The sequence below is a fragment of the Stegodyphus dumicola genome, chromosome 4 (assembly GCF_044657685.1).
Source record: "Stegodyphus dumicola isolate Sdum_Otavi_A_Nest chromosome 4, ASM4465768v1".
NCBI lineage: Eukaryota > Metazoa > Arthropoda > Arachnida > Araneae > Eresidae > Stegodyphus > Stegodyphus dumicola.
In genome coordinates this window covers 31,020,263-31,045,895 of record NC_140771.1, presented here as the reverse complement: position 1 = coordinate 31,045,895, position 25,633 = coordinate 31,020,263, and the positions used below count along the sequence as shown (strand labels likewise).

Genomic DNA, 25,633 nt, shown 5'->3' with positions numbered 1-25,633 from the left:
GGAAAAATAGAATTTATATCCTTCTATAAAAGAAATCATCTTATCGAGAATTAATTGAATTTACATTAAACAAAAAGGAGCTTTTTATGATTGTGTTATAACGTCCTGCTTATCATTATTGGTGTTCATTTTCACCATCTGGGGACAATGTGTATGAGCTCTAGATAGGCACTAAATTGTTTAGGGAAAACGTTTTCTAAAATTATAAAAAAATTCCTGTTACTTGAGCTTTCAGGTTAGTTGAATGCCAGATAGTTAGGCTTTTTAATCTCTCTCTATGTATAAAAATATGCATGATTATTTCTATCTATTTCACTTGTTTTTTCAAATGCAACCTCGAGGCACTTGTGGTTTTCCTTCAAATAATAACAACAAGTATCCAACAGTTGAGGATAAATTATGAGGCATCTCAGCCTGCCAGGTTTTGACACTTTAGTGAAAAAATTTTTCAAATTAAGTGATTTAAAACGTTGTTTTTCCAGATTCTTATAACATCTGCCAATGCTCACATCATTTTCCAAAATCAGTTGTTCATAGATCTTTTTTAGAATCTATAGTTAGTTAGTTGTTCCTACATCAAAGGAACTTTTGTTTTCAGCATGCTTTGAAGATATTTTCATAGTGTCTGCTTACAAAAGCCTTGTCCTTTGAGCAGTGCCTTTATTAAGTGTCCAGTGTGTTCTCTAGTAATTGACAAGAAACCAGTGCTTTACCCAGTGCATCACATGAGATGAAAGCTGGAAACCTAAAATAACATCAAATGAAAGTGCAGATGTTTTGAATTTGTTGTTACTTTCGATTTTATCCATAACTGGTGCTAAATCGCCCTGTTTGGTGACAATTTCTGCTAAATCTGCCTGCTTGGCTAGCAAGATAATACCTAAGTACTGAATTTTTTAATGTTTGAAACACCCGTAATTTATTTTTTCAGTTTTTCATATGTCATATTACCACATTTTAATCATCCATGTTGCTTTGCAGACCAGTTTTTTAAGCTGGCTCAATTTTGGACAGAAAATCTGTCTTTCCAAATTATAATAATAAAATTATAAAAATTCTTAATAATCTTTTCGTGTTATCAATAAAAAATTAGAATGTATTTCTTAATAATTTTCATTACTAAAGTATTTATAGATATATCTAGTTACTGACTTTTATAAGCATTTATACTATTAATGCCACTGATTGAGATATTTCCAACATCATTCTTTATGTGACTTGACTAAAATAACCATGGGTGTCTAGAGTCATACTTATATTTTTAACAACTAAAGCAAAATTGTATATCTGTAATATTAGTATCTATAATTTCCACATTAATATTTAATGTTTAATTTTGTAGTTCCCTCATTTTTTTTTTACCTTAGCATGGTTTTGATTTGTAGCCATTGTCACATGTACAGTCAAAAGTCGTTAATCCGGACTAGTTGGAATTTCGGCGATTCCGGATTATCGATTTTTCCGGATTACAGATCATCAGTTTAAATCTCTTAAGATGGCATGCAGAAATTCTAAAATTAAAAATATGAAACCGTAATTTATGAAATAAAGAACAATTATGATCCAAAGAGTATCAAAATTTACAAAAAAAAAAAAAAAAAAAAAAAAAAAAAAGCTTTATATTTATTTGTTTACTTTATTAAACATTTCTTTCAATGTAAGTTGTTTAAGTTGCTTCATTTTATGTGATAATACTTTCTCTTTAATTCTATAAACAGACATAATTTCTTGTTCAGTTACAAAGTTCCGCTGTTCAGGTCCCGTTAATTGCTGTGCCGAGAATACCGACTAACTTGTCAATCGAAATTTTTTCGTTTTCACTAACCTCTCTGTCACATTCTTCATGTCTTTATCCATTTTTTGCAGCAATTCCACTTTTTGTTTGATGGACATCGAAACATACTTTTGTTTTGTACGATCCTTTGGGAGCTCCAGAATCGGAAATTCTATTTGACATAATCGAAAGTTCAAGTTTACTTTTCTAGTATTGCTCTTACAGTCTGCAAAAAATAATAAGCCGGATCCAATTTGAAGATTAAGGAACAACGCAATCATCAACATTAACTGAAATAGATAATTAGATAATTTTAGCTTATACTGTCCGTTATACATAAAACACGCATGCGAAAACGTATTGTTTGCTTGCGCACACACATATGCGCAGAAGTAAAAGGTCTTACGCGCACGCGTAAACCCCTATGCGCAGAAGTAAAAGGTCTTACGCGCACGCGTAAACGCCTATGCGCATGTGTCAACACGGCGCATGCGCAGAAAGTTTTTAGCTTAGAGGTCCGGATTATAGATCATTCCGGATTATGGGTGTGCAAATTAATGACTTTTGACTGTACTAATTTTTTAGTTGTAAATATTGTGATGAATCCATATGCATGCAAGTTTCTGTTCATTATATGCTTCATATTAAATTATGTATCTTGTGCATTTTGCAAGTTAATCATCTTGCATACATATTTTAGTTAATCATCTTGCATACATATTTTGTCATCTTCAGTTAATATTTATTCATTGATATATCAATTTATCCATGATGCAGATGATGATTCGAAGACTAGTGATTCTGAAATAAAAGTAAAGACAGTTGAGATTGATAAAGGTAAGTTCTTTTGAGAAAAACGGTCTTGTAAATGCTGCTTTAATTAGCATCTAAGAATATGCATGTTTAACACAAGCAATTATTAATAAGTTTGCAATGGATCTATAACTTTCATTCATCTGAGTGAATCACTGCTGTAGGTATTGTTGAATTCTTTTAACTCTTTGCGGATGGCTGAAGAGTTTCACCATGAAATAGCTGAAGAGTTGATGTTCAGAAGAGGTTTACAGTAAAGGATGGCAGAATTTTGATACTAAGCCTGATTTACAGAAAACTATCAGAAATAATATTTAAAAAAATCTTTCAGTGTTATGGCTTTCATCTCTTTTAAATATGTGCATGAATGCATAATTTTTGCCTCATTTCCATTGCTTAACTTTAAAGTTTTTAAAAATTAATCCTATTGAAATTCATTTGCACATTAGATCATGATTACAGTGCACATGAACAAGAATTTCATACATTATCAAACATGGTTTTGTTTCTGTAATTGATTTTTCATATAAGAGTTTTCTTCTTCTTCTTCTTCTTCTTTTTATTATTCATATTAAATAGAAAAATTTACTTTTTTTTTAATAAAGTAATTATAGAATCAGTTATATAATTTTTAAGATGATGAAATCTTTCACTGCAAAAAATTTTAAAAAGTTGATTTATAACAACATGCATTAATTGTTTTCTAAATTTGAATTCATTTGAAAGACACATTCATCTAAGAGACACAAAATGATTGGAGCACTATATATTGCTTATGACTCTCACAGCTGAACTTTAAGAACATCTCATGGCTGCAGGAATTGAACATATCTCATATGTATCCAATACCTCATAATCATACGATTTCAATACCCAGTGTTTTAATATGTGAGCATTACTGACTTATAATATCTTCTTGTGGTCTTTCCTGTATGTTTAATGGCTACCATTATACCTCTGAGTGGCCAGTTACCATCCTTGGATAGCATCATGTTCCATTCCTTCCAAGTCTGTTCCTTGCTGAACACGTGTGGTCCAATATAATATAAAGGTAACACATTTGGCCTGCTACCTCCTGAAATCTATTTATAGCATACGTAATCTATTACCTACTATGCATCCATTTATAACAGTTGTAATCTATTACTTGGTACACCTCTGTGGAATGCTAGTTCACGATGACAAGTGAACTAGAAATGTTCATGACTAAGCAAGATAAATTTTGACCACGTGTCAATAATATATGAATTGAGATGTCTAAATATACATCTTCCATCCATATATTACTCTTTGTGTTAAACCAACATTTTTTAACCTTTATATCCTGAACAGCTGATCTTTACAACATATATTCTGCCTATTTTATTTAACAATTTATAATTATTTTAGTCACAACAAGACCTCCTGATACTGAATTTAAACTTGTGTTAGTATAATTTTTTAGAAGTTTCATTTTTGCATCAATAGAATTTAAAACATTTTCAGAAATTACATTTACCTGTGTCCCAGTATTGATGATACCTGGTAAATTTTTATTACATTGAACATTTGCTTTAAAATATATTCCATTTTTGTGTACTTTTTTTTGAGAATCTTCATTATTATTATAACTTAACAAAGGAAATTATCTATACAGATAAGCTATTTGTTGTGGCTGGAGATTTCTACAGACATGATTTTGAGGATCATAGTACTTAGGTTTGAAAAATGGTCTTGGTCTAAATTGGTAAGAACTTAGAGGTATACTTTGTCTTGGAATTAAAAAATTTTGTTTTTTACGTATTTTGCCCATTGAATCTGAAGTAGAACAAACTGGACTAGGAAATAATTTCCTAGCCAAAGTTATACAATCTTGTATTTTAGTAATATTTCTAATTTCTTTTTGAACAATAGAAAATATTTATCCACTGTAATGTCGCGTTTTGATCCGTCGAAAATGGCACACTGAAATTTATTCACATTTACCACTGCAATTTCACTTTTTTCCATAGACATTTTTGCTTGAGATTGGGTTTTCATACCTTATTAGTAGAACACACAATTAAGATTTCACATTATACCAAAATACTAAGTTGAATCACGATACACTTTTCTAAAAAAATTTCACCGATCACTTTGCACTTAATGTACTGAAAACTCAAATTTGAAGCACCAATCTTGAATCACTTTGCACATTGCGTACGGGCACACAGAGCATTAGAACTATCCAGATGTCGTCACACGATTTTTTCCAATGCTTTCACTCCACATGTTAGATATGGACGACCTTGAACACACTGCATTAAAAGTAAATCACTCTTTTCTTTATTCTTTCTCTCTTCGGGGCAGGGGCACAGTCATTGGAATTTGTTGGGAGTTCATTGGAGTATTCACCGTACTAAACAGTAATCCTGTATCGACTTTTAGCTATATGTAATATTTTTGAAGCATAGAAGAGGAATCAATTAACGTCATTGTTGTCATCAGCTTGCAGTTGTTGTGGCTTATGGGGAAGGCCTACAGATGAAGATAATAAATAAAACATGAACTTTAAGAATTTTCAGTCTTTATTTCCATGCATATAAAATCATCTCCATAGATATTTATCCAGTCATAATGAAATCCGATACATTTCTATAATTTGACCATAATTAAATATGATAAATTGCTATGTACAGTTGGTCTCTTAAAATTAGTAGGCATTTTGGACAGGGAAGCGAAGTGAGGTTCTATTAGCAAGGTAGAAGCTATGTTTTTAAAGTGACACATGGCATTGTCACAATTTGCACAAATTTTGCAGCTTAGAAAAATATGATAATTTTTCTTCCTTTATCTTCTTTTGAAGACATTTTTTCCATCTTTTACTGCCACTTCTAAAACTGTTAGTTCTTTTTTCTTGAGCTGATTTCATTGTTAACTTCCTAACTCGTGATTTTGTGCAGAGGCTGAATATCATAGAAGGTTTCGAGTGTCAAAGTGATCAAAGTCTCTGCTTGCAGCCCAGTCCAGTCATAATTTCCTCCAAGCCAAATTCTTGATCCCGTTAGTCATTTGCTGCCAAACTTTCTTAATGAGAATCAAGGAATGAAAAATATTAAAACATTGTTTCCAGAAGTCCTTGAGTGTTAATTATATACAGTCAAAAGTCTTTAATCCGTATGTTTATAATCGAGATCTCAAAGCTACAAACTTTCTGTGCATGCGTCAACGCATAATGCGTTAACGCATTCGCATATTACCTTTACGCATGCGCATATGCATCTACGCATGTTCTGTCAGCACTATCCTTATCTTCAGGGCATATCTGTCAGCACTATCCTTATCTTCAGGGCAGATGTTAAGATATTTGATAATCATATGTTGCCAAGTTGACTGTTTCTGATTCGAGACAGCATTTGTCATCGGTTGTTCAGATAATTTGTGAACCGATTTGTTCATGATGTGAGCCATTTGTGATCTGATATTTACTGATTCCTTTATTGATTAGACGAATATAACCATTTGTTCCAAAAGAACCATATATTAATATATTGTTGCGTGTGTACAGGTTCGTTATGAAATGAATGCACAAGTCCGATGAAAAATGAACAAAAATTTATTATTATCACAACAAAAATGCTTAAATTTTCTCAAATTATCATGCAATATTACAATATCTCACAGTAGTTATCTTTTAACTACTCAAATATCCAATAGAACGTAATTCAAAACAGCTAAAGAACGCTAATCTGCGAATTCGCTACAATCAACAAGAGCAGTTTTCTAAACAACAACAAACTAAGCAAGCAACTAACTACAAACTGAGATGTTTTCCTCCTTTTATAAGATTTTAAAATCACACGCTAGAATTTTCCAGTACTTTCTCGAAATCAAAAAGAGATGTTTATTTATTTAATGCACGCGCTCTTGTATTTAAAATTTTCCGGCTTAGCTTTCTTTTAATATTCGTCACGCGCTGCACTGCGCGAGAAATAAAACCATTTAATTTATAATTGAACTAACATTAGCTTTTTAAATACCAAATTCATAACACTGCCCCCTTCCCAAGGACTGCACATCCCGGGCAGTACAATCCCTGGACAGGAAGCTAAACTTACAACTGTGGCATAAATGCATTAATAAGCATTATATTACAATAATAAACAACATGAACAATAAATGCAATAAATAAAACAAATCAAATGCTATCAAATACAAATCGAATACTAAATACAAATCAAATCAAATACACATTTAAAAACAAAATGGACCATGGTCTTATACTACTTACAATTATTTACATTATGTACTATGGCCATTGTAGTGAGCTAACATGTCGTAATGAACGACTTTAGGTTTAGAGTTCGAACACTTACGGATCATGACGTCATTCAGTCTCTTCAGGACTGTATATGGATCATCCGAAGGTGACTGTAATTCAGACCTGACTCCTTTTCGCCGAATTGGGTTCCACAACCACACCTTGTCTCTTTTGTTGATTCTATGTTCAGTAGCTCTCGCGTTGTATCTGATCTTCACTTTCTCCGTCGCCAAGTTCACTCGCTTTCGTGCGGAACGGTGCATCACTTCAAAACGGGCCTTGACATCTTGGATGTGTTCCTCAGGCGATGAAGGCGCAGCCGTACGGCGATGAAACAGGCGGTCACAAGGCAGACGAAGGTCTCGACCGAAGAGCATCTGAGATGGAGAATAGCTGGTAGTCTGGTGTTTCTTTTCGACCCTAGCATGATTTCGGCTGTTTCTCGAGCTGGTTCTTTCGGACAAAGCGTCGGCATATCCAGGTGAGGATCCTTTCTTAGGATGGATAGTCATGTCTTCAGATCCTGAAAGCAGTTTGTTGTTTTTCAAGTCTAAGGAAAAATTGTATTTCCTTAAAAAGTCCAATCCAAGTATGCATGGATCTGTAATATCTGCCACATATGCTGTGTGATGGTAGGCGGCACTTCCAAATGTGATTTTCACGTTTAACTTCCCAGCTATGTCGATCTTTTCACCAGACGCAGTCTGAAGGGTAACACAGGATGGCGTCCAAATAAGTTTATCTTTAAACTGTTCAGCTAAATCTTTCCTAATGATGGTAACATTAGCTCCTGTGTCAATGATCATATTGAAAGGAACTCCATCGATATTCCCATTAATGGACATTCCGTTACTGTTGCCACTCACTGTATAAATTTTAAGCGCTTTAAAACAAGGTTTTTCATTATCTGGCAAACTCCGTTCCTCGATATGGTCACTAATTTGTTTACTGCGTCGTTGCTGGGAAATGGTCTTATTTTCCGTACCTCGGGGTGTTCTGCAGTTTCTTCGTATGTGGCCTTCAACTCCGCAGTTCCAGCACTTTAGGATCAGTTTCTTTTCACTTCTGTTCCTCTCAAGCCACTGACTTGTCTGGTAAAATCATCTGCTTTATATTCCGTACCCTGGGGTGTTCTGCAATTCCGTTTTAGGTGACCTTCACTACCACATCTCCAACACCTTACAGCTACTTTGTTCTCACTGCTACTCCGTATCAAAGCATCGACTTGTCTGGATAAATCATCCAAATGAGCCATCAATTGATCCACTGGCTCGTGGACTCGCACAGCTCTGACTGGGTGGCTATCTCTACGAGTTGCTTGCTGGGCTGCCTCGACTTTTACGGCGTACAACAGAGCGCTTTTTATGTCCTTCACATCTGCCATTCGCAGTGCTTTCTGTATTTCAGGGTCCCGGATGCCATCGATGAAATATTGCAGGGACAGGATTTCCCTTGTTTCTGTCGGGCACTCCGAAAAGGCGAGGTGGGACAGCCTTTCAACATCCGTGGCGAGCTCCTGAAGTGTTTCGGTGGGCTTCTGCTGACGGGATTTTAGTTGAAGCCTGCTGTAGTCTTTTAAACACTTCTCTCCAAAGCGCAGCTCCAATGCGCCGGATAGAGCTTCAAAGTCTAGTCTCTGGTTTTCGGGAAGAGTCTGCAGGATATCCGCTGCGTCTGCTCTCAAAGAAGCGGCAAGATGACAGGCCTTAGCTTGAGAATCCCATCCATTCGCATCTGCAACTATAGAAAATTGGGCCTTATACACTTTCCAGGATGTCTTCCCATCATATGTGGATAGCTTTAGAGATGGACGAGCTGGCATAGGTAAGAATTTAAAATCATCACTCCTGCTCCCTGCCGTAATCCTGCTACGAATTTCTTTAAAGTATCGATTTCTTTGGCAACTGCAGAAACTCTCTCATCAATCTGTTGTTCGATTTGCTCTTGGATGGTAGAAACGCTTTCTTCAATTTGCTGCTCCACTGCAGAAACTCTTTCTTGAATTTTTCCAACTTTGCCTTCAACTGTGTCTATTCTGCCTTCCATAGCCTCGAATTTAGTTTCTATTATGCAGGCAATTTCTCTTTTCATTTCGTCTTGACCTGCTTCAGTCTTTTCTTGTACAGCTTTTATGTCTTCTTTAAAAGTTACTTGACCAGCTTCCAACTTTTCGTGAACGGACTCCTGTCCCGATTTCATTTCTGCTTTAACGGATCTAATCTCTGCTTTAACAGAGTCTTTCATCTCTTCTTTAAATGATGCTTGGCCAGCTTCCATCTTTTCTTGGAATGCAGCAAAAGCACTAATGAGCTGTCTCAATTGTTCTTCCATCGCTCTTGTTATTGGCATTCAAACCCCACTCCTGACACCAAAAATTGTTGCGTGTGTACGGGTTCGTTATGAAATGAATGCACAAGTCCGATGAAAAATGAACAAAAATTTATTATTATCACAACAAAAATGCTTAAATTTTCTCAAATTATCATGCAATATTACAATATCTCACAGTAGTTATCTTTTAACTACTCAAATATCCAATAGAACGTAATTCAAAACAGCTAAAGAACGCTAATCTGCGAATTCGCTACAATCAACAAGAGCAGTTTTCTAAACAACAACAAACTAAGCAAGCAACTAACTACAAACTGAGATGTTTTCCTCCTTTTATAAGATTTTAAAATCACGCGCTAGAATTTTCCAGTACTTTCTCGAAATCAAAAAGAGATATTTATTTATTTAATGCACGCGCTCTTGTATTTTCAATTTTCCGGCTTAGCTTTCTTTTAATATTCATCACGCGCTGCACTGCGCGAGAAATAAAACCATTTAATTTATAATTGAACTAACATTAGCTTTTTAAATACCAAATTCGTAACAATATGTTTATTGGAGCAAATGGTTATTTTATACTAATATTAGTATAAGTATTTATTCTAATAATATTTTCAGTGCATAAAAGCATCTTATTGTTTAACAATTAAATAAGGATCAGCTTAGTTCTTTCTTTCAGATCTTTTATCCCCCTGAATGGCATGACCACCTTTTTTTTTATCTTGTCATGAAATTTTTTGTGACTTGGTATATTTTAGTGTATAAATTTTAAATATTTTGCTTTTTTACTTTCTTTAATGGTGTAGTATCATCTTAATAAATGGAAATTTATGAAAGAGAGACTAAAACAAGTAGTTATGCAAATTTAATTAATGAATGCTGTTTAAAAACAAGTTTTCATGAACAGATCCAAAAAATCTGTGCCGGCAATACTGATGTTAGTTCAAATATCTATTATTTCATTTGTTTTCTTTTATTGAAGAATTTGTCCTCTAGCAATTATTGTATGTATCATTTTTGTAATAAAACTCATTCTCTCTACCTATGCAATGAAAACTAGTAAATCTTTCTCAAAGAGCATTGAAAAAGTTCAAGAAAGGATGATAATTTCACAAGACATAGGATAAACTGAATAGACTAAGTGTAATGAACAAGATACTGAAGAATTTCTTAAAACATTATTAGCATGTGTCCAGCTAGGGAAGACAGTTGCATCTGAAGTCTTTAGATCACAGTATAACACTTCAAAGAAGGGTTTGTTTTTAACTAATTGTAAAAGACCTTTAAAAATTGTTTAAAAAATACTGTATCAATTATGTATCATATTGCATTAAAAATGGTCCATGGAAGATAAAGGTATTTTATTTCAAGCCACGGCAACACATTGCTTTTAAATTGTCAACTTTATTAGTCAAAAATTCATTAAATTTGCACAAAAAATTAAAAAAATAAAAGTCAGAATCCAAATTTTGGACCATCTTTCCACATACAGATTTATTTTTTGAATACAGATATATTATTTTTTAATAACAAAAATTTCATCTGTGAAAATGCTCAATTAAAAAATATTTTATATATTTTAATTAGCTATTATTTTTATTTAGGTATACTTTCATGTCTAATGTTCTGATATACTCTGTTATTGAGAGGAAAATATTATTTTGATGGGGAAGGGGGGAAGAAAAACCATTAGAACTTGTCAGGTATCAGCATGTATTTATTTATGCTGAGGCTCACCAGAGCTCTTTAGAGGTTAAAATTTAGTTTTTATATCTTAGAAACATGTTTGTTATCTCCTTAAAAAGGAAACAGTAAAAATGTGTGATCTATGATGTATTAAAAAAATATTTCATTCATGGCCATGGGTTAAAAAAATGCCATTTTGTTATTTAAAAGAAATTAATTTGAAAATATAAAAATTTGTCTGCCATCTTTTGCAGTATTTCTTTCAATATGCATGGTATGTCATCTTTTACACCATAGTCTGATTTGGTCTATATACATGATGTCAGTCATCCCCAAAGAGTTTAATTTCTCTTGTAGCTTATTTCAGAGCTTATGCATGACACTGTTTTGCTGCCCTTAACAGCATATGATTTGTAAGATGTCTTGCTTATAGGTACTTTAAAGGTGATAGAAGATGAGCAAACGCAATCAGCAGTACTTGATGATGATAAATTGCATGTTCGTATTAGAAGGTTAGATCGAAAGTCACCAGATTCCAGCGGTAAACTTTATGAAATGGATTTTGTGCAGCGTAAAAAATTAGAACAAGCAGTGAAAGAAAAATTAGAAAAAGCTGGACTAGATACTGGAGGTACACATATTTTATTTGATAATTACAAAAGTTACATTTGCAAAGCCTTTGCAGTCCTTATGTTACCTTAGTCATTTGCATTTGCATTATTCCAGAAAAACAAATGTAACAATAGTTTACATGCAAGTTTATTAAAAATTTAAAAAATCTGTTGAATAAGTTTGACTAAGCACTAACCTTAAAAATTTCAGTAATGATTAATGAATGATGACAGAGAAAATTCATTTGCTTCTGTGGTTTGATTTTTGAAGGATGTTTTACACTATACTGTTATCTCCAGGTATACTGATCAAACTATTTCTTTTTGAGGTCTAAGCTCCCAAAAGTCATTATTCTCGAGCAATTACGAATGATTAGCTTATGAATTGCATCTTTGTTTTAATATTTTGAAATTATTCATTTTTGATTTAATGTGAATAGATCTGCTGTTCTGATTTTATAATGACAATAGAAACAACTACACTTAGCATATAAGCAGTTAGTTTATAAGTTTATGGATATTAATAAGTTAAAAAAAGTTGCTCATCAGACTAAGTTTACAAATTTCTGTCTTGGAAGTGAACTAGTGACATTATGCTTTATCAGGAAGAGCAAGTCCCCACCCCAAGATGATTCCACCCAAGTCTGCCTGTGATCAATCATGGTGCAATTATTTTGGTGCAATAACAGAAACATTAAGAAAAGATTAGCAAACTGATCAAAAATGGCTTGCACTTGGTGGAGTTGTTATTCTAGTCTAAATTATAGCAACATGGTCAATAATCTACTGAGAGTAGATGGGCAAAAGCAGCCAAAAATATTGTCCACAAGTTACTTTGTGACATATGAGAATGCCACTATCGACATACATAAAAACTGCTAACCTTATGCCATATCAAGAAGAAGGAGTCGTGTTACTGTCCCAGAAACACATGAGTGTAAATTAGACACATTCTTATTCAACCTGTCAAAAAAGCTGTTTTGACTGTTTCATGTGTGAATACTCGTAAGGTGTTTTCTTCAATGATGCATGTCTTGCACTGTTTGAGTGGCTAAATCTCAGTGGAGTTATCGTTGGAGGCTAATATACAGCAACATGCTCAATGAAATCCTGAGAGCAATCAGCCAAGAATGGAATGACGTCCAGAAAATCTCTGTATTTCTTACTCTTGTGGGGACATATACAGTCAGCAGATGTGTTAACAATAATTAAGACACAATAAAGCGCCGAATAAATACTAATTCAGAAGTCAAACAACAAAAATCAGCGTTATATTTACAAAATTTTCACAGGACTAGTTTCAATGGTTTTACCGAACCACCATCCTCACCTGCAAAACCGCAAATCTGAATTTGTGTTAACAATAATCTACCACGCGTGTGTGGAAAAGTGTTTTGTCCATACTTTTTACAGTTCAGGCATATTTCCAAATCACTTTTGAACTTCCAAAATACTTACTGAAAGTTTACTGGTTCACTTTCGATGACAAACTTTGTAAGTCTGCATAGAATGGGTATTCTGTAACACTCTCTTTCTTATGTGTGTGTGAGCTATCTATAATCTTATGAGATTCTTAAATACTAGAAGTACCAATTTGAAAGTGTGATTAGCAATGATATATAGTATAAACTTTTATATGTATAATATGTATGTAATATGTATATAATCATAAAGTACATTTAAATCTAGTATTTTATCTATTACATTTGAATGACCTTTATATTATGGAAAATGAGTTCAAACTGTCTGTCTGTGGAAAAGATTCCATGTTAACATATTGCACTTAAAATATTCAAAGGTTCTATTTATTTTTTCCTTAATAACCATTTAGCTCTAATTTTATTTACATAAGCTATGAACTCTCAGCTTGTCTTAACCAAGGGTACTTTTGTGCATTGTGGAAGCATGAGACCCACTTCTCTGCCTTAATTTTCTTGCTATCTTATACTACTTACTGTCATGAGTACTTTTCCTAGAAGCTTTACAAAGCATATATAATATTTCACAAAGTTTGAATTCATTCTGTATATGTAATCAAAGTAATAATTTAGGTAAGCTTGTGTATTTTGAAAGATGGTAGAAGGGAAAATATTGTCTAAATGGATGAAATGAAATTGCATATCTTGAGTGTTTTCCAAGTATTTTGTATGAAATGAATTATTCATAATAGGTGACTGTATGATAATTGAGTTTTGCTTTCAAGTGGAACTAAGCTATATATGTAGTAAATAGATTTTTTAATATCTATAAAAAAGATTAAAAAATTTCACAAAACTCTTATAAGGTTACTATAGCACAAGATCGGAAACGAATCTCGAAGTTTTATCATGGCAAGGAATTTAGGATTACATCTGTTATTGGTATAGGCTTCAGACACCTTATAGGTAATAAGTTATCTTTACCCAACTCTGTCATAATTTTGAAGGAGAATCCTCAAAAGGAAGTTGGGGGTCTCTCCACCTCTCTTCCCCTTCCATAAGCCACTCAAAAGGACTATTGGCTTGCCTTGTATTTAAATGTTCCCATGCCATGAAGCCACCGTATACTTACAAATATCTAAGCCATTTTGGAGATCTGAACCTCAGCCCATCGACACGATAGCCAGCATAACTAACATCTGTACCAGAGGTTCTCAGCCAGAGGAATTTCAGAGATTCAGAAGGAGAATGCGATCAGCCTTAAGTATTTAGTTTCTAGTTTATAAATGTAAAAAGTTCTTTTATTCAAGTTTTGGTATTTATCAACATTTTCTGTACTATTTCTTATTTAATTTTTGAAACACATTAAAAAGTTATCTAATATGTAAGTAATTATTAAATGAATGTATATATATTTTCAAATTTTGGATTGGAGGGAGAAAGATCCTCTAGCAACAATGAAAGGTGTGCATGAGGCAAAAAAAGTTAGTGAGCCACTGCACTATACTGATCAGAGCAGCATAATAATTTTGTATATATAAGGAATTAATTATTTTTTCACCTGTTGTTTTGGTAAAATTTTTACAAAGTTTATTGTGGCCATTTTCACATTATTATTTTTCAGTATATTGCATTAAATATAAATGTGCAGTTTTATTGAATAATAGTGGATAAATTAATGATGCTGTATATTCACACACACACACACACACACAAAAAAAAAAAAAAAAAAAAGTTCATACTCTGCAACCAATGTAATTAGAAATATTTCTCTGTAAAAGATTTTTTTAATTAAAAATAAATTGATAGATTATTGGGAATATGCTTATAATATGAATTGTAATTAAATGCAAGTCATTTTAAAATCTCGCAGGTAATATTTCATGAAATTATTTTATAAGAGTTAAAAAAAAATTAATTCAAGTGCTTTTAAAACTTGTTTATTATTTTTAGTTATTCATATGTTTATAATTTTTTTTTCAAAAACCTTAAACCATACTGTATTTTTTAATTAACTTCAGTGATTACTAATAGAAAATTCATCATTAATTATTCAACTTGAATGTTTGTTTATTTTGCCTTCTCATGTAGCAGTCAAGTTGTTACCTCTAGGACACATATTTGGACTGCTGAAAGTTTTTTTAATTTTAAGAGATGTTTTAAAAGTGATGCATAATTTATCCAGCAAGAAAACCAGGAAACAAATATGTTTGTTGAAATTTGGAGAATTTTTTTTTCCAGGTCCCATGGTTGTGCTCATTTTGTAGCAGATAACATCATGAAATGCTAGTCATTCAAGTCTTTTTTTTTTCTCTCTCTTAATGTTAAGAGAAGCTGCTTCTATTTCTGGAAACACTTATAATTATTTAATTGAAGACTCTGTAAGGGATCTCTTGACTTCTTTAATGCAGTAATTTCCTATATGTGCAGTATTAATAATGAGATTTGTTTGATGATAGTTTTTTTCCTAAGCAGCTCTGATTTGAGTATGCATGTGTAATTTAAAAGTAAACCATTTTTGTGTAAAGTCCATTGTGATAGGATTCTTCTACTTAAGCAGAGAGTCTTTCCACAATTAATATTATTTATTATATGAAAGACTATATGTCTATTTATAAATAAAAATATGTAATTGTATTATAAGATTCTGTACTGTGTACTTTAAGTTACAGTTGAATTTGAAGAATCTTAAGAACTTGGTAAGCAAATAATTGCTTGAGTTCGTGAGACAGTGAATAAGACTTAAAAAGGGTTAAAGACCCTTTATTATTCCAAATTAAAGTTTAACAGAACTCCGTCTTGGAGTTTTACAATAAAGCCAACACTCGGGCTTGAACTTAAGATACTAAAAACTAAACCAAAACTAATCTTAACTTAAAAGATATAGCCGAAGCTATCAAACTTCTAACAGAGTTGGCCCCCTTAACACTAATTCATTGCGAAGCTATCTACGTGCTAGCCAGAATCACTGATTTTCTTTGACTAAGACAGTAGTACTTCGCGGTTAAATACTACTCCTCAATTTGCATTCAAACGTGATTCTAAAACTACGTTCTGGCCAGAAGTTGAAATAAATAACAATAGGAAAGGAACTTTAACTCAAAATTTAACTGTTAGGAAAATTAACATAATCCTCACAGTATAAAAAAAAATTGTAATCTATATATATATATATAAAGAAAAATGTCTGTTTGTGTGTTTGTTCGCATTTAACTCAGTCACTACTATAGCTGTCATCTTAAAACTTTCTGCCATTCTTTTCTGTGTCCTGGAAGAGGTCGACATCCTCTTCCCCTGCAGGAAAAAAAAAATCAGTTCTGAAATCGGAGATATTAATTAAAAACTCTGAAAACACTAATTTTCACATTCATTTTACACATGCATGATAATTAGGATATTTTTAAAATAATGAAAATGCATTACTCTTAAATTTTTACAAAAAAGTAACATTTAAGTACACTCTTTCGATGAAAGCAAGAAATGCTGCAAGAAGTATTTAAAAAGGTTTTTTTGGGGGGAGGGGGTGTTCATATTTTTGATACAAATGATTTACATATTTACATTTTTGATGATAATAGTTTTCCTTGTGTATTGGCTCAGAATATTCAGTTCACATATTTGGCAGTTTATTCCCATAAAAATCATTTTTTATTCTGATTCTCCCCCTCCCATTAAAAAAGTCTTCTAATTTTCACTTTTAGAAAGTTGGCAATATGGCAATGTGTTGATTGTTAAGACAGTTTTTCTCTATTACTTCAGATTTTATATATTGGAAAAGTTCTTTCGAAGTTTGAGGGCAAGAATTAAGCCCATGATTGTTGATAAAAAAGGCAATAAAAAGGTCTATGACAAAATAAAAAATGTGTTTATGACATTACTCGGGAAAGAATGTGTTGTTTTACAGGAAGATAGTAATGCATTTCTCTTATAATTTTGAGGATTTTTGAAATTTTTAGATTACAGAAATCTGTAACTAAATCTGAAAATTCAAAGGTGAAGAGAAAATTATTGAGGGAAAAATTGATTACATAAAGTAAAAGAAAATTTTTTTCAGTGGGATATTGTTAGATGTATCAACAAATTAGCAGTTAAAATAGAGACTAGAACATTCACCTGTTTATTAAAGCAAATAAACTTAGAAAGAAAGAGTTTGAAAGATTTAAAGAATAATTTAAAGATCGTTTAAGGAGAATGAAGTAAATATCCAAAAAAATTTCAGATTAAACAGAAACATAAATATTTTTTAGTGTTATCAGTATTTGCAGTTTTCAATATGCTAGTAACTTTTTAAACTAGCCTACCAGCAGACAAGCAATGAAGTTGTTGAACACTGGTAGTTCAACCTAGGTTCAGATCCTGACAAATGGATTGATTCCATGGAGTTTTCATGGTTTTCCTCAAGTGTAACATGGATATGAGCCAGTTTCCTTAAAAAAAGGTCCTCCACAAAGGGCATCCTTTCCATAGGCAGATAGCCCTCAAATTGGTTTGCCATAATCAATTAACCTAACCTAACCTTTTTAAAACTAATGTAATAAGTATGTGTAATTATCTGTTATTTTAAACTGTGAGATTTTTCTAGATTGTGATTTTGATAAATATACATTTAAAATATAAATGGATTTATTAAAATGACCATGTAAATCTTTAAAATATGCATGACTGTTACAAGTATAAAATCATGAATGTTTTAAAAAAATATTTTCTAATTTGAAGATAATTGTAGGAAATGATTTTATTCTCAAATTTATCTTACAGTTATATTAAATATTAAAATGTGTTTAATAATAAGTCATTCTACACACACTTTTATTTTATACTTAGAATGGTGTTACAAAAGGGAATTTAGGTCCATAGATAGTTGTTTTAATTGATTTAGTTCCCATTTGCTGATAGGTTCTTAATTTTTTTCCCATTCATAGTCTTAAAATTCTTAATTTTCATGTATGAGATCTGTGTGAAACCTGTTGAAGAAATCTGAATCTTCTAGATCAGTAAATTTGAGTTTTTATTTTGCTTTTCTATTAGTGATGACAAATATTCAGAGTGCAAAATAATTTTTGTAATTTGAAATTGTTTTGCTGAAGTTTTAATTCATGCTTTCAGAAAGTTGAAAACATTTTTCAATTATTGAGAAATGTGCAAGCTATGATTAACATGGTATTGATTTGAAACAAAAAATCTTATATGCCTTTCTAGGGATAATTTTATGTTGATCTGGCTTCTATTTCATCTTAATGCATTAAAGATTTAAACAAAATTAGGATGAGTTAATTTTATCGATTATATTTAATTTTAGCATTATGAGATTTTGTAGTTCTCCTTTTATTTATTTTACTATAGTCTTTACATGTTGCACAATTTGCACAAAACTTCTATTGAATGGGCATGTATTTTCTGTTCAGGTTGTAGGTTTAATTTCTGTGTTGGTACAATTTAAAGTATTCATTCTCTTGAAATGTATTTGGATACAAGGATATGCATTGAAGTTTAAAATTTCTGTAGAAAATATATGATAGTAGAATTGATTTAGAACAATAGTTTAATAAATCTGATATATTCATTTGTGTGTAAACCAGTAGTTTGAAAAAGATGAAATATAAGAAATTTGAAAACATCTTTCAAAGGGGGAAATGTCTTGTATTATGAATGGTAAAAGATGAACTGTAATTATTTGCAAATTCATATAATTAGATAATTTAACACATAAGAAATATAATTTTCATAAGATCAAAATATTTTTAAATAGCAGATAAACATAATTTAAAATTAGATAAAAAATCTTAGATTGGATAGTTTTGTATTTAATATTGCTTGTGTTTATTGGATTATTTTAAGATATAATTCTATTATTTGTCATAGTAATTTTTTTATTAGGATATGTTTCATTAAAATCTAAAGATTTTGCATTAAACATACCAAAGTTTTTTTTTATTTTATACATTTATTTTCTTATTACATACTTTAATGCATTGTCTTAAAATAATATATACTATTTCGTTGTTATTTTATGTAATCAATGTTTCCATAGTCTGGAAAACTCTTCTAGGTCGAAGAATTGAAGTGAAAATAATTACAGCTGGCTACTATGACAATGAAGATGGGAAAGATTTCCATTCTTTATCTGATGAAGAAACTAATCAATTCCAAAATATGATCATGGCATTGTTGGTAATTTTAAGGAATTATTTTTATGGATTTGATTAACAAGATGGTTAAAAAATTGAATATAGAATTCTCTGTCAAAACAAAAGAGAAACATGCTAAAGTAAAACATAGAATTAGCAAAGCAATAACCTTGTGTTTGGCTTAGAATTTAGTTAAGACTCTATCGATTTTGAGGGCACACAGATGTAATTTATGTGCTGGTTGAGCTAATTTTACTGAAATCTATGTGGAAAATAAATTTTTTAAGCGGTTTTTAATTATTTTAGCTACAAAGTTTTCTAAGAAATACTAAAGGGGCACATAGTAAGTTTAAAAACTGACATACTTAAATATCAAAACTAACTTATGCAATACACTCCATGTAGTTTCCTGCAGTTTCAGAAAATTTAGTACTTTGATCAGTAAGGTGTTGAATTTTAGCATGAAGAAGTGTTTTGTTGCAGCTTTGAAACCATTCTGTATCTTTCACATCATTGTCACATAATGTGAAATATCCTGTTCCCATTTTTTTGGGGGGGGGAATAATTTGGAGCCATAAATAAATATATCTGACTAGGGAAAAGCTAAAATTATCATTGCTTAGTAGTACTCTAGGAATCTGAGCCTTTTGTGCTTTTATTTTGTGTGCAAGTATAACTTGTATTTGCTGAATTTGCTATAGATCTTTTTCCTGAATGTCTTGTTGGAGTGTAGTGAATAAGTTAGCATATTACCTGTTATCACACAATGTTTTACAGTAAATGACTAATGAGTAATTGACCATCTTTATTTCAATAAATTGTGACCAGGTCTTCTTAACAGATTCATGTGTTCTGATTTTGTGGAATAGAGATCTTCTATGATTGTACATTATGCTGTCTTTTTTCATATGTGAGTTTCATTCATGAAGCTGTATCTGGTCTCATATCTTGTTACAAATCATGAATAAAAAATGGTCTTTAAAAAATGATCTTATTGGTGAAACAGTTCCTAAAAACAGTTTGCCTCTTTTTATTATTATTAACATTATTATTATTGCCCCAGTTTACCATCCATATGGTTTGCTGTAGATAAAAGTGGATGTGGTGCAGCACCAATTATTGATAATGGTAAAAGAATTGTGCCCATGTCTCCCATTTATCACTCACTCACTCTCTCAGTTTTGATTTAGCTGCACCATGCATAGTAAGACCAGCAATAGGAAATTTTTGGTGCCCCCTTTCTTTGATACCCTAAGCATGTGCATATATTTCTTAATGGTTAATACTTCTCTGATCTTTGCTATACCCAATTTTTCATCAGGATTTTCTGCTGTTCTAACAGTGAGGTCCATTTCCATTGTTTAGAAATTATCATTCATTAATTTTCCATTGCATATTCTTAGACTATTTTGCATTCTTTGGTGATCAAGTATATTCTGAGGCCTTGTTTATAATCACCTTCATATGATGGTTTTCTGTACCTGAATACAGCATTGCATTTTCTGATTGTGGCATTGAAGATGCATGATCATTAAAGACTGTAACCAAATGAGTATCTACCGATGTTGTGGCTTTAGAGTGGCGTGTGTGCTGCTGTTGCTGCAGGTATAACAACGATATCTTGTTCACATTACCATTTTTATTAAGGTTTGAAAATATATATACTTTAACACAGGTTCACTAATAATCAAAATAACATCAGATGTAAGTCACTCGACATGAGAATTTTACAGGTAGTAACTCCATGTTAGCAGTAAGCATAAAAGTTGTAGGACAAGTATGTAGGCATCACGAGGCAGAAAAGAGATGAGTTCATGCTTCACCGACAGCAGCCAGGAACAGAGTGTAAAACCAGTCCAAATTTTTCCCTACTGAACAAAAGGAAGAAAGCTGGTAGTGCCTTCTTTTGGGTCAGCGGATAGAGTTCTCCGTGGTATTCCCCCCCTCTAAGTACCACAGGTACAAAGAAAAAAATAATTCACAAGTATCTGGTGTTGAAGAACACGTCTTCCCAAACGTGTAGCGACTTGTGGAGCACTGGGAGAAAGCATAAGGTCGAGCGAAGGAGGAGGGTCTGGAGAAGCAGGTGGATCCAGGAGATTAGGATCATCACCGGTCACAGGAATCTCAGAATTTGAAGCTTCAGTCGGTCTATTCCCAGAACGGTTTCTTTGTCGCACATGAGAATAGTGAAATGCTTATTGTTACATGCACAAACTTTGAAGGTTCCGTTGTATGGAGCAGTGAGCGCAGGGGTTTACTGTTTCATTAAGCACAAACATGTAAGTGTTCAGTGCAGGGTGTACGAATGAGGCTGATTTATTGTGGCTTGATGTAGGAGTCGAAGGCAGGATTTTCATTGCTTCTCGGAAAGTCTGGAGGAAGGATGATGGATCTGTTGGAACAGAGGATGATTGAAAGAACTCAGATGGCAATCAAAGCGTCGGGCTGTAGACAAGTTCAGCGGATGTACCTGCGAGGTCTTGCTTGAAGGAAGAATGGGGTTTACATTCTTCCTTCAAGCAAAAGAGGGAGTGATGTAGTCCAATGGGTGTCATTATGGTACTTTTAGGTGGCAGTGAAAACGTTCCACTAAGCTGTTTGCGGAAGGATCATATGGCAAAGTGCGAATTCGGTGTATTCCAAGCATAGATGTTAGAGAAGTGAAAAGGTGTTACTGGAATTGTCAGCCTTAATCGAATTGTCACCATTGATGGTACACCAAATCGTGCAATTCAACCGGAGATGAATTGTTGAGCCACAGAGTCAGCAGAAAAGTCCTAGCTTCAGGCCAATGAGTAAATTTGTCAATGCAGATAAAGCAGATATCGGTAACCTTCAGATGGCGGCAGAGGACCAACGATGTCTATATGAACTCAAATCGCTCGAAGGGCATGGCAATTTTTTTCAAAGGTCTATGTGAGTGCTGGGTAACTTTCAAACATTGGTACATGATACAGGAATGAGTCGAGTTGGCAGTGCCCTTTAGCATGGATGGCCAAATGAATCTTTCTTGTATGAGCTTTTTTTGAATGCCCAAATACCTGGATGCAATAGACTGTGGAAACAGTCAAAAACGTTTTTTTCTGAAGTCAAAGTGGTACATAAGGTCGAAATCTGTTATTAGAAGTATCACAAAGTAATTAGAGGTCCAGAGTAAGTTGTAATGACTTGAATTTCAATGAGCAGTTTGAGTCTTCACTGAGATGTTTCAACTCCTCATCTGTGGCTTGCGAGTGAGTAATAAGAGAGAAATCCAGTGGTGCATTGGTATCGATGCTTTGAATACACGAGAGAGTATCTGCCACAACATTACTGGAACCTGACATACGCTGAATATCCGTGCTGAACTGAGTTATAAAATTCAAATGCCGAATTTGTCGCGGGGAAGCAGAATTTGATTTTGATGTGAATGTGTAAGTTAGAGGTCAATGATCAGTAAATATAGTAAAGTGTTGACCTTTGAGATTATTCCTGAAGTATTTTATAGCTGCATAAATGGCTAATAACTCTCTATCATATGTGTTGTACTTTTGTTTGGTAAGAGATAGCTTCCACGAGAAAAACCGTAGCAGCTGGTAATTGTTAGAGTATCGAATGTTTATGACAGCTCCAATGGAAGCATCAGAAGCATTGACCATAATACTCAGCTTTAGGCTAGGAGAATAAGAGAGAGTCACACCATTATTTTTCAAATGCCTTATTAAGTTTGTCGTTCCAAGGTAGGGGGTGTTTATCATTTTTCCATGAATCTTTAAGGAGGTTATTCAGTGAAGCTTGGGGTCTCAGCTGCTTTTGGTAACAAGTGGCAATAGAAGTTTATTATGGCTAAGAAACGCCTAAGCTTGATTATAGTGGTAGGTTTTGGGAAGTTGGCAATTGCTTTTGTTTTTTCGGGCAGTGGTTTTACATCTGAGGCAGTGATAAGGCAACCTAAAAAGGAAACAGATGGTTTTCCGAGTACTCATTTGCTAGGGTTTAAAGTCAAACATTTTTTATTCAAATGATCAAATACTTGACGAAGATGGCTTATGTGCTCTTCTTCATTAGTCGATGCAATAAGGATGTTGCCAAGATAAGGGATGCAAAAATACAATCCAAGTAAAACTTCATGTATAAAACATTGGAAAGTTAACATCATGTACAAAACATTGGAAAGTTTGGCCTGAATTATGTAAACTGAATGGCATAGCCAAATATTCAAAAAAGAGCAAAAGAACAGAGTGTAGAATCAGTCCAAATTTTCTCCTACTGGTCAAGAGGGAGAAAGCTGGTATCGCCCTCTTTCGGGTCAGCGGGCAAATAAAGAATTCTCCACAACTTCTTTTTCATCTGCTGCATATTAAGAATTTTTCTGTAGGGGTTCACTTTATCATGTATCATATCACCTTATTAAAATATTATAAATTCATCAGTATAATCTGTCATATTTAATTTTGGAATTTCTTTAAATATCAAACTCCATAAACTGTAGAGTTTAAAGCTGTAAATAATGAATCTTCTAACTACACATGCCAATATGTTTTAAACTACTTTGATTTAAGAATATCTTAATTTAGGCGCTCAGTTTACCTATTTTATGCATAATTATATCTATCTATTTATTTTTTGAAGACCTTTTTGAGATGTTTTATATTTATTTGGAAATGTATCTTTTTCAGACTGGACAGCAAGAGGCAGTTCAAGAAATGGAAAGGCATAAAAAACTGGAGGAAAATTATAAATTTATTTGGAAAGATGAGAAAAAAGATGATTGATAATTTATGTATATAAATTATAAATTTATTGTAATAAAGTTAATATTTATTAAACTCTTTTTCTTCCCTTTTTGCAGTATGCTATGATTCATTAATTTTGATAGTTTTTATTTTAATTTACTACAGTATGCATTAAGTGTTCAAAGGTGAAGTGCTAATAATAATAAGGAATTTCAGCTTGAATTCTGTGAAAGTAGAAAATCTTAAAACTTCGATAATTGCGATTTTTTGTAATGAGAATTTAAACTGTCCATGGAATGCTGTGTCATGACATTTATATCTTAATCAAATAATGGTGTGCTTTAATAGCTCTCTTAAAATTATTATATTTATTGGTTTGTTTTATGGAGTATTTTTAAGTTAAAAGTATCTGTAATTTAGTCTTTCCATTTTACATGTCATGTTACCGTATATTATAATATCGTGGCATTAATAATTTATGTGGCATGGAGAATTGCTAGCTCTGAAAGGATTGCCTGTGTATACAGTACATTGGTCTTTATCATCCCCGTGGTCTGGTGATTTGTCCTTTCTCAGATACTGCATTTCTATATATCCCATAAGATCTTTGTTGACTTTGGAATTAAAACTGTGCATTACTTAACAAAGAGAATGTTGAAATTAAAACTGTACATTGCTTATCAAAGAGAATGATTTAAAAGAAATATCTCAATAATTTTTATGTTTAATTTTTAATGATGCATTGATATAACTTAAAATGTAACTAAATTTCTATAATTATAGTACATCTGATAGCTTTTGTAAACAAGTGCAGTGTGATCATAATTTAATGAAAGATATTTCTAATGTATCGTGTAATATTCTTTGGTGCAGAAATATCCTTCACTATTGAATTCTAAGTACTTTCTGAAGTCAGTTCTAAGATAATGTTTCAAGAAATGTAATACATAACTCCTTAAAAGGTAGTTTCAGTTACCACAGTGAGTTTCAGCCTTTTTAGTCTTTCATGCTTCGCCTAAACACCTTAATGATCATAAACAAGTTTAGCTTGCATTTGATATATGCATTGTTATGCTGACAAATGAACTTAGCTCCAGAAAACAATTTCTATAGTACAAGACAAAATGAACATTTATTAAGCAGATTGCCTTGGTGCAGATAGCTAAACTGACCTTCTTCCTGGGACTAATCTAACATTGTACAAGCAAAGTTCTCACAACTAATTTGCAGAAACAAATTGAGTTTGTAAATATAAAGAATTACAAATTCTACATAATCTGCATATTTATAGAGAATATTCATTTGGGCTTTCCCGATTCCACATTTGTATTCTTATTTGGTTGTTGAAATAATGGCACAAAAATGGGACTTGATGAACTTTTATTTATTAAGAAAAATGAGGAATTTTAACAAATGGTTATAAGAGTCTGAATTTTTTTAACTGCTAGAAATTCTTTTTTAAGTACAGAAGAGAAGACAAGCAAAGATGCAGTAGTTAGCAATTTTATAAGAACTTTTTATTGCACCCCAGCTCAGATATAAATTTACAGTTGTTGTAAGTACTGAAAGGAGCAGAATTGTTGAAAATGTAATACAGCAAAGTGTTCCAGACTCAACCTAAAGTGGACTCAGAGAGTGATGAGTTACTGAAAATGTCGAGTTTTACACAAGAAGGCATGAGTTATTAACAACCCATAATATTTCATCCATCACCTAAATCTATGGCAGTATAGTTAATACTTTTCTCTCTGTTCACTTCTCCAGTTTCATTTCCATTGTCATGTTAATTTGTTTTCTATTCATGTGGTATTTTCACTTGTACAGACAACACAAAGCCTGATATAAATTGAGAAACTCTAGCTAGAATGAATTAAA

General features: G+C 32.4%; 1 protein-coding gene across 7 annotated transcripts in view; it reads left to right on the top strand.

Annotated features, from left to right (window-relative positions):
- Nucleotides 1–23,867, top strand: part of LOC118181900 (protein OS-9) — a 70,163-nt gene extending 46,296 nt beyond the window's left edge. For 2 of the 7 annotated variants that reach the window (XM_035351128.2, XM_035351129.2), the window contains exons 9-12: nucleotides 2,552–2,611; nucleotides 11,317–11,514; nucleotides 18,944–19,083; nucleotides 23,702–23,867. In XM_035351128.2, coding sequence (XP_035207019.2) covers nucleotides 2,552–2,611; nucleotides 11,317–11,514; nucleotides 18,944–19,083; nucleotides 23,702–23,797 — 494 coding nt within the window. In that variant the 3' untranslated portion in view covers nucleotides 23,798–23,867. The remainder of the gene's footprint in view (nucleotides 1–2,551; nucleotides 2,612–11,316; nucleotides 11,515–18,943; nucleotides 19,084–23,701) is intronic. The other 5 variants (XM_085814675.1, XM_035351130.2, XM_035351131.2 and 2 more) reach the window with 4 other exon arrangements.
- The last annotated feature ends 1,766 nt before the right edge of the window (nucleotides 23,868–25,633 follow it).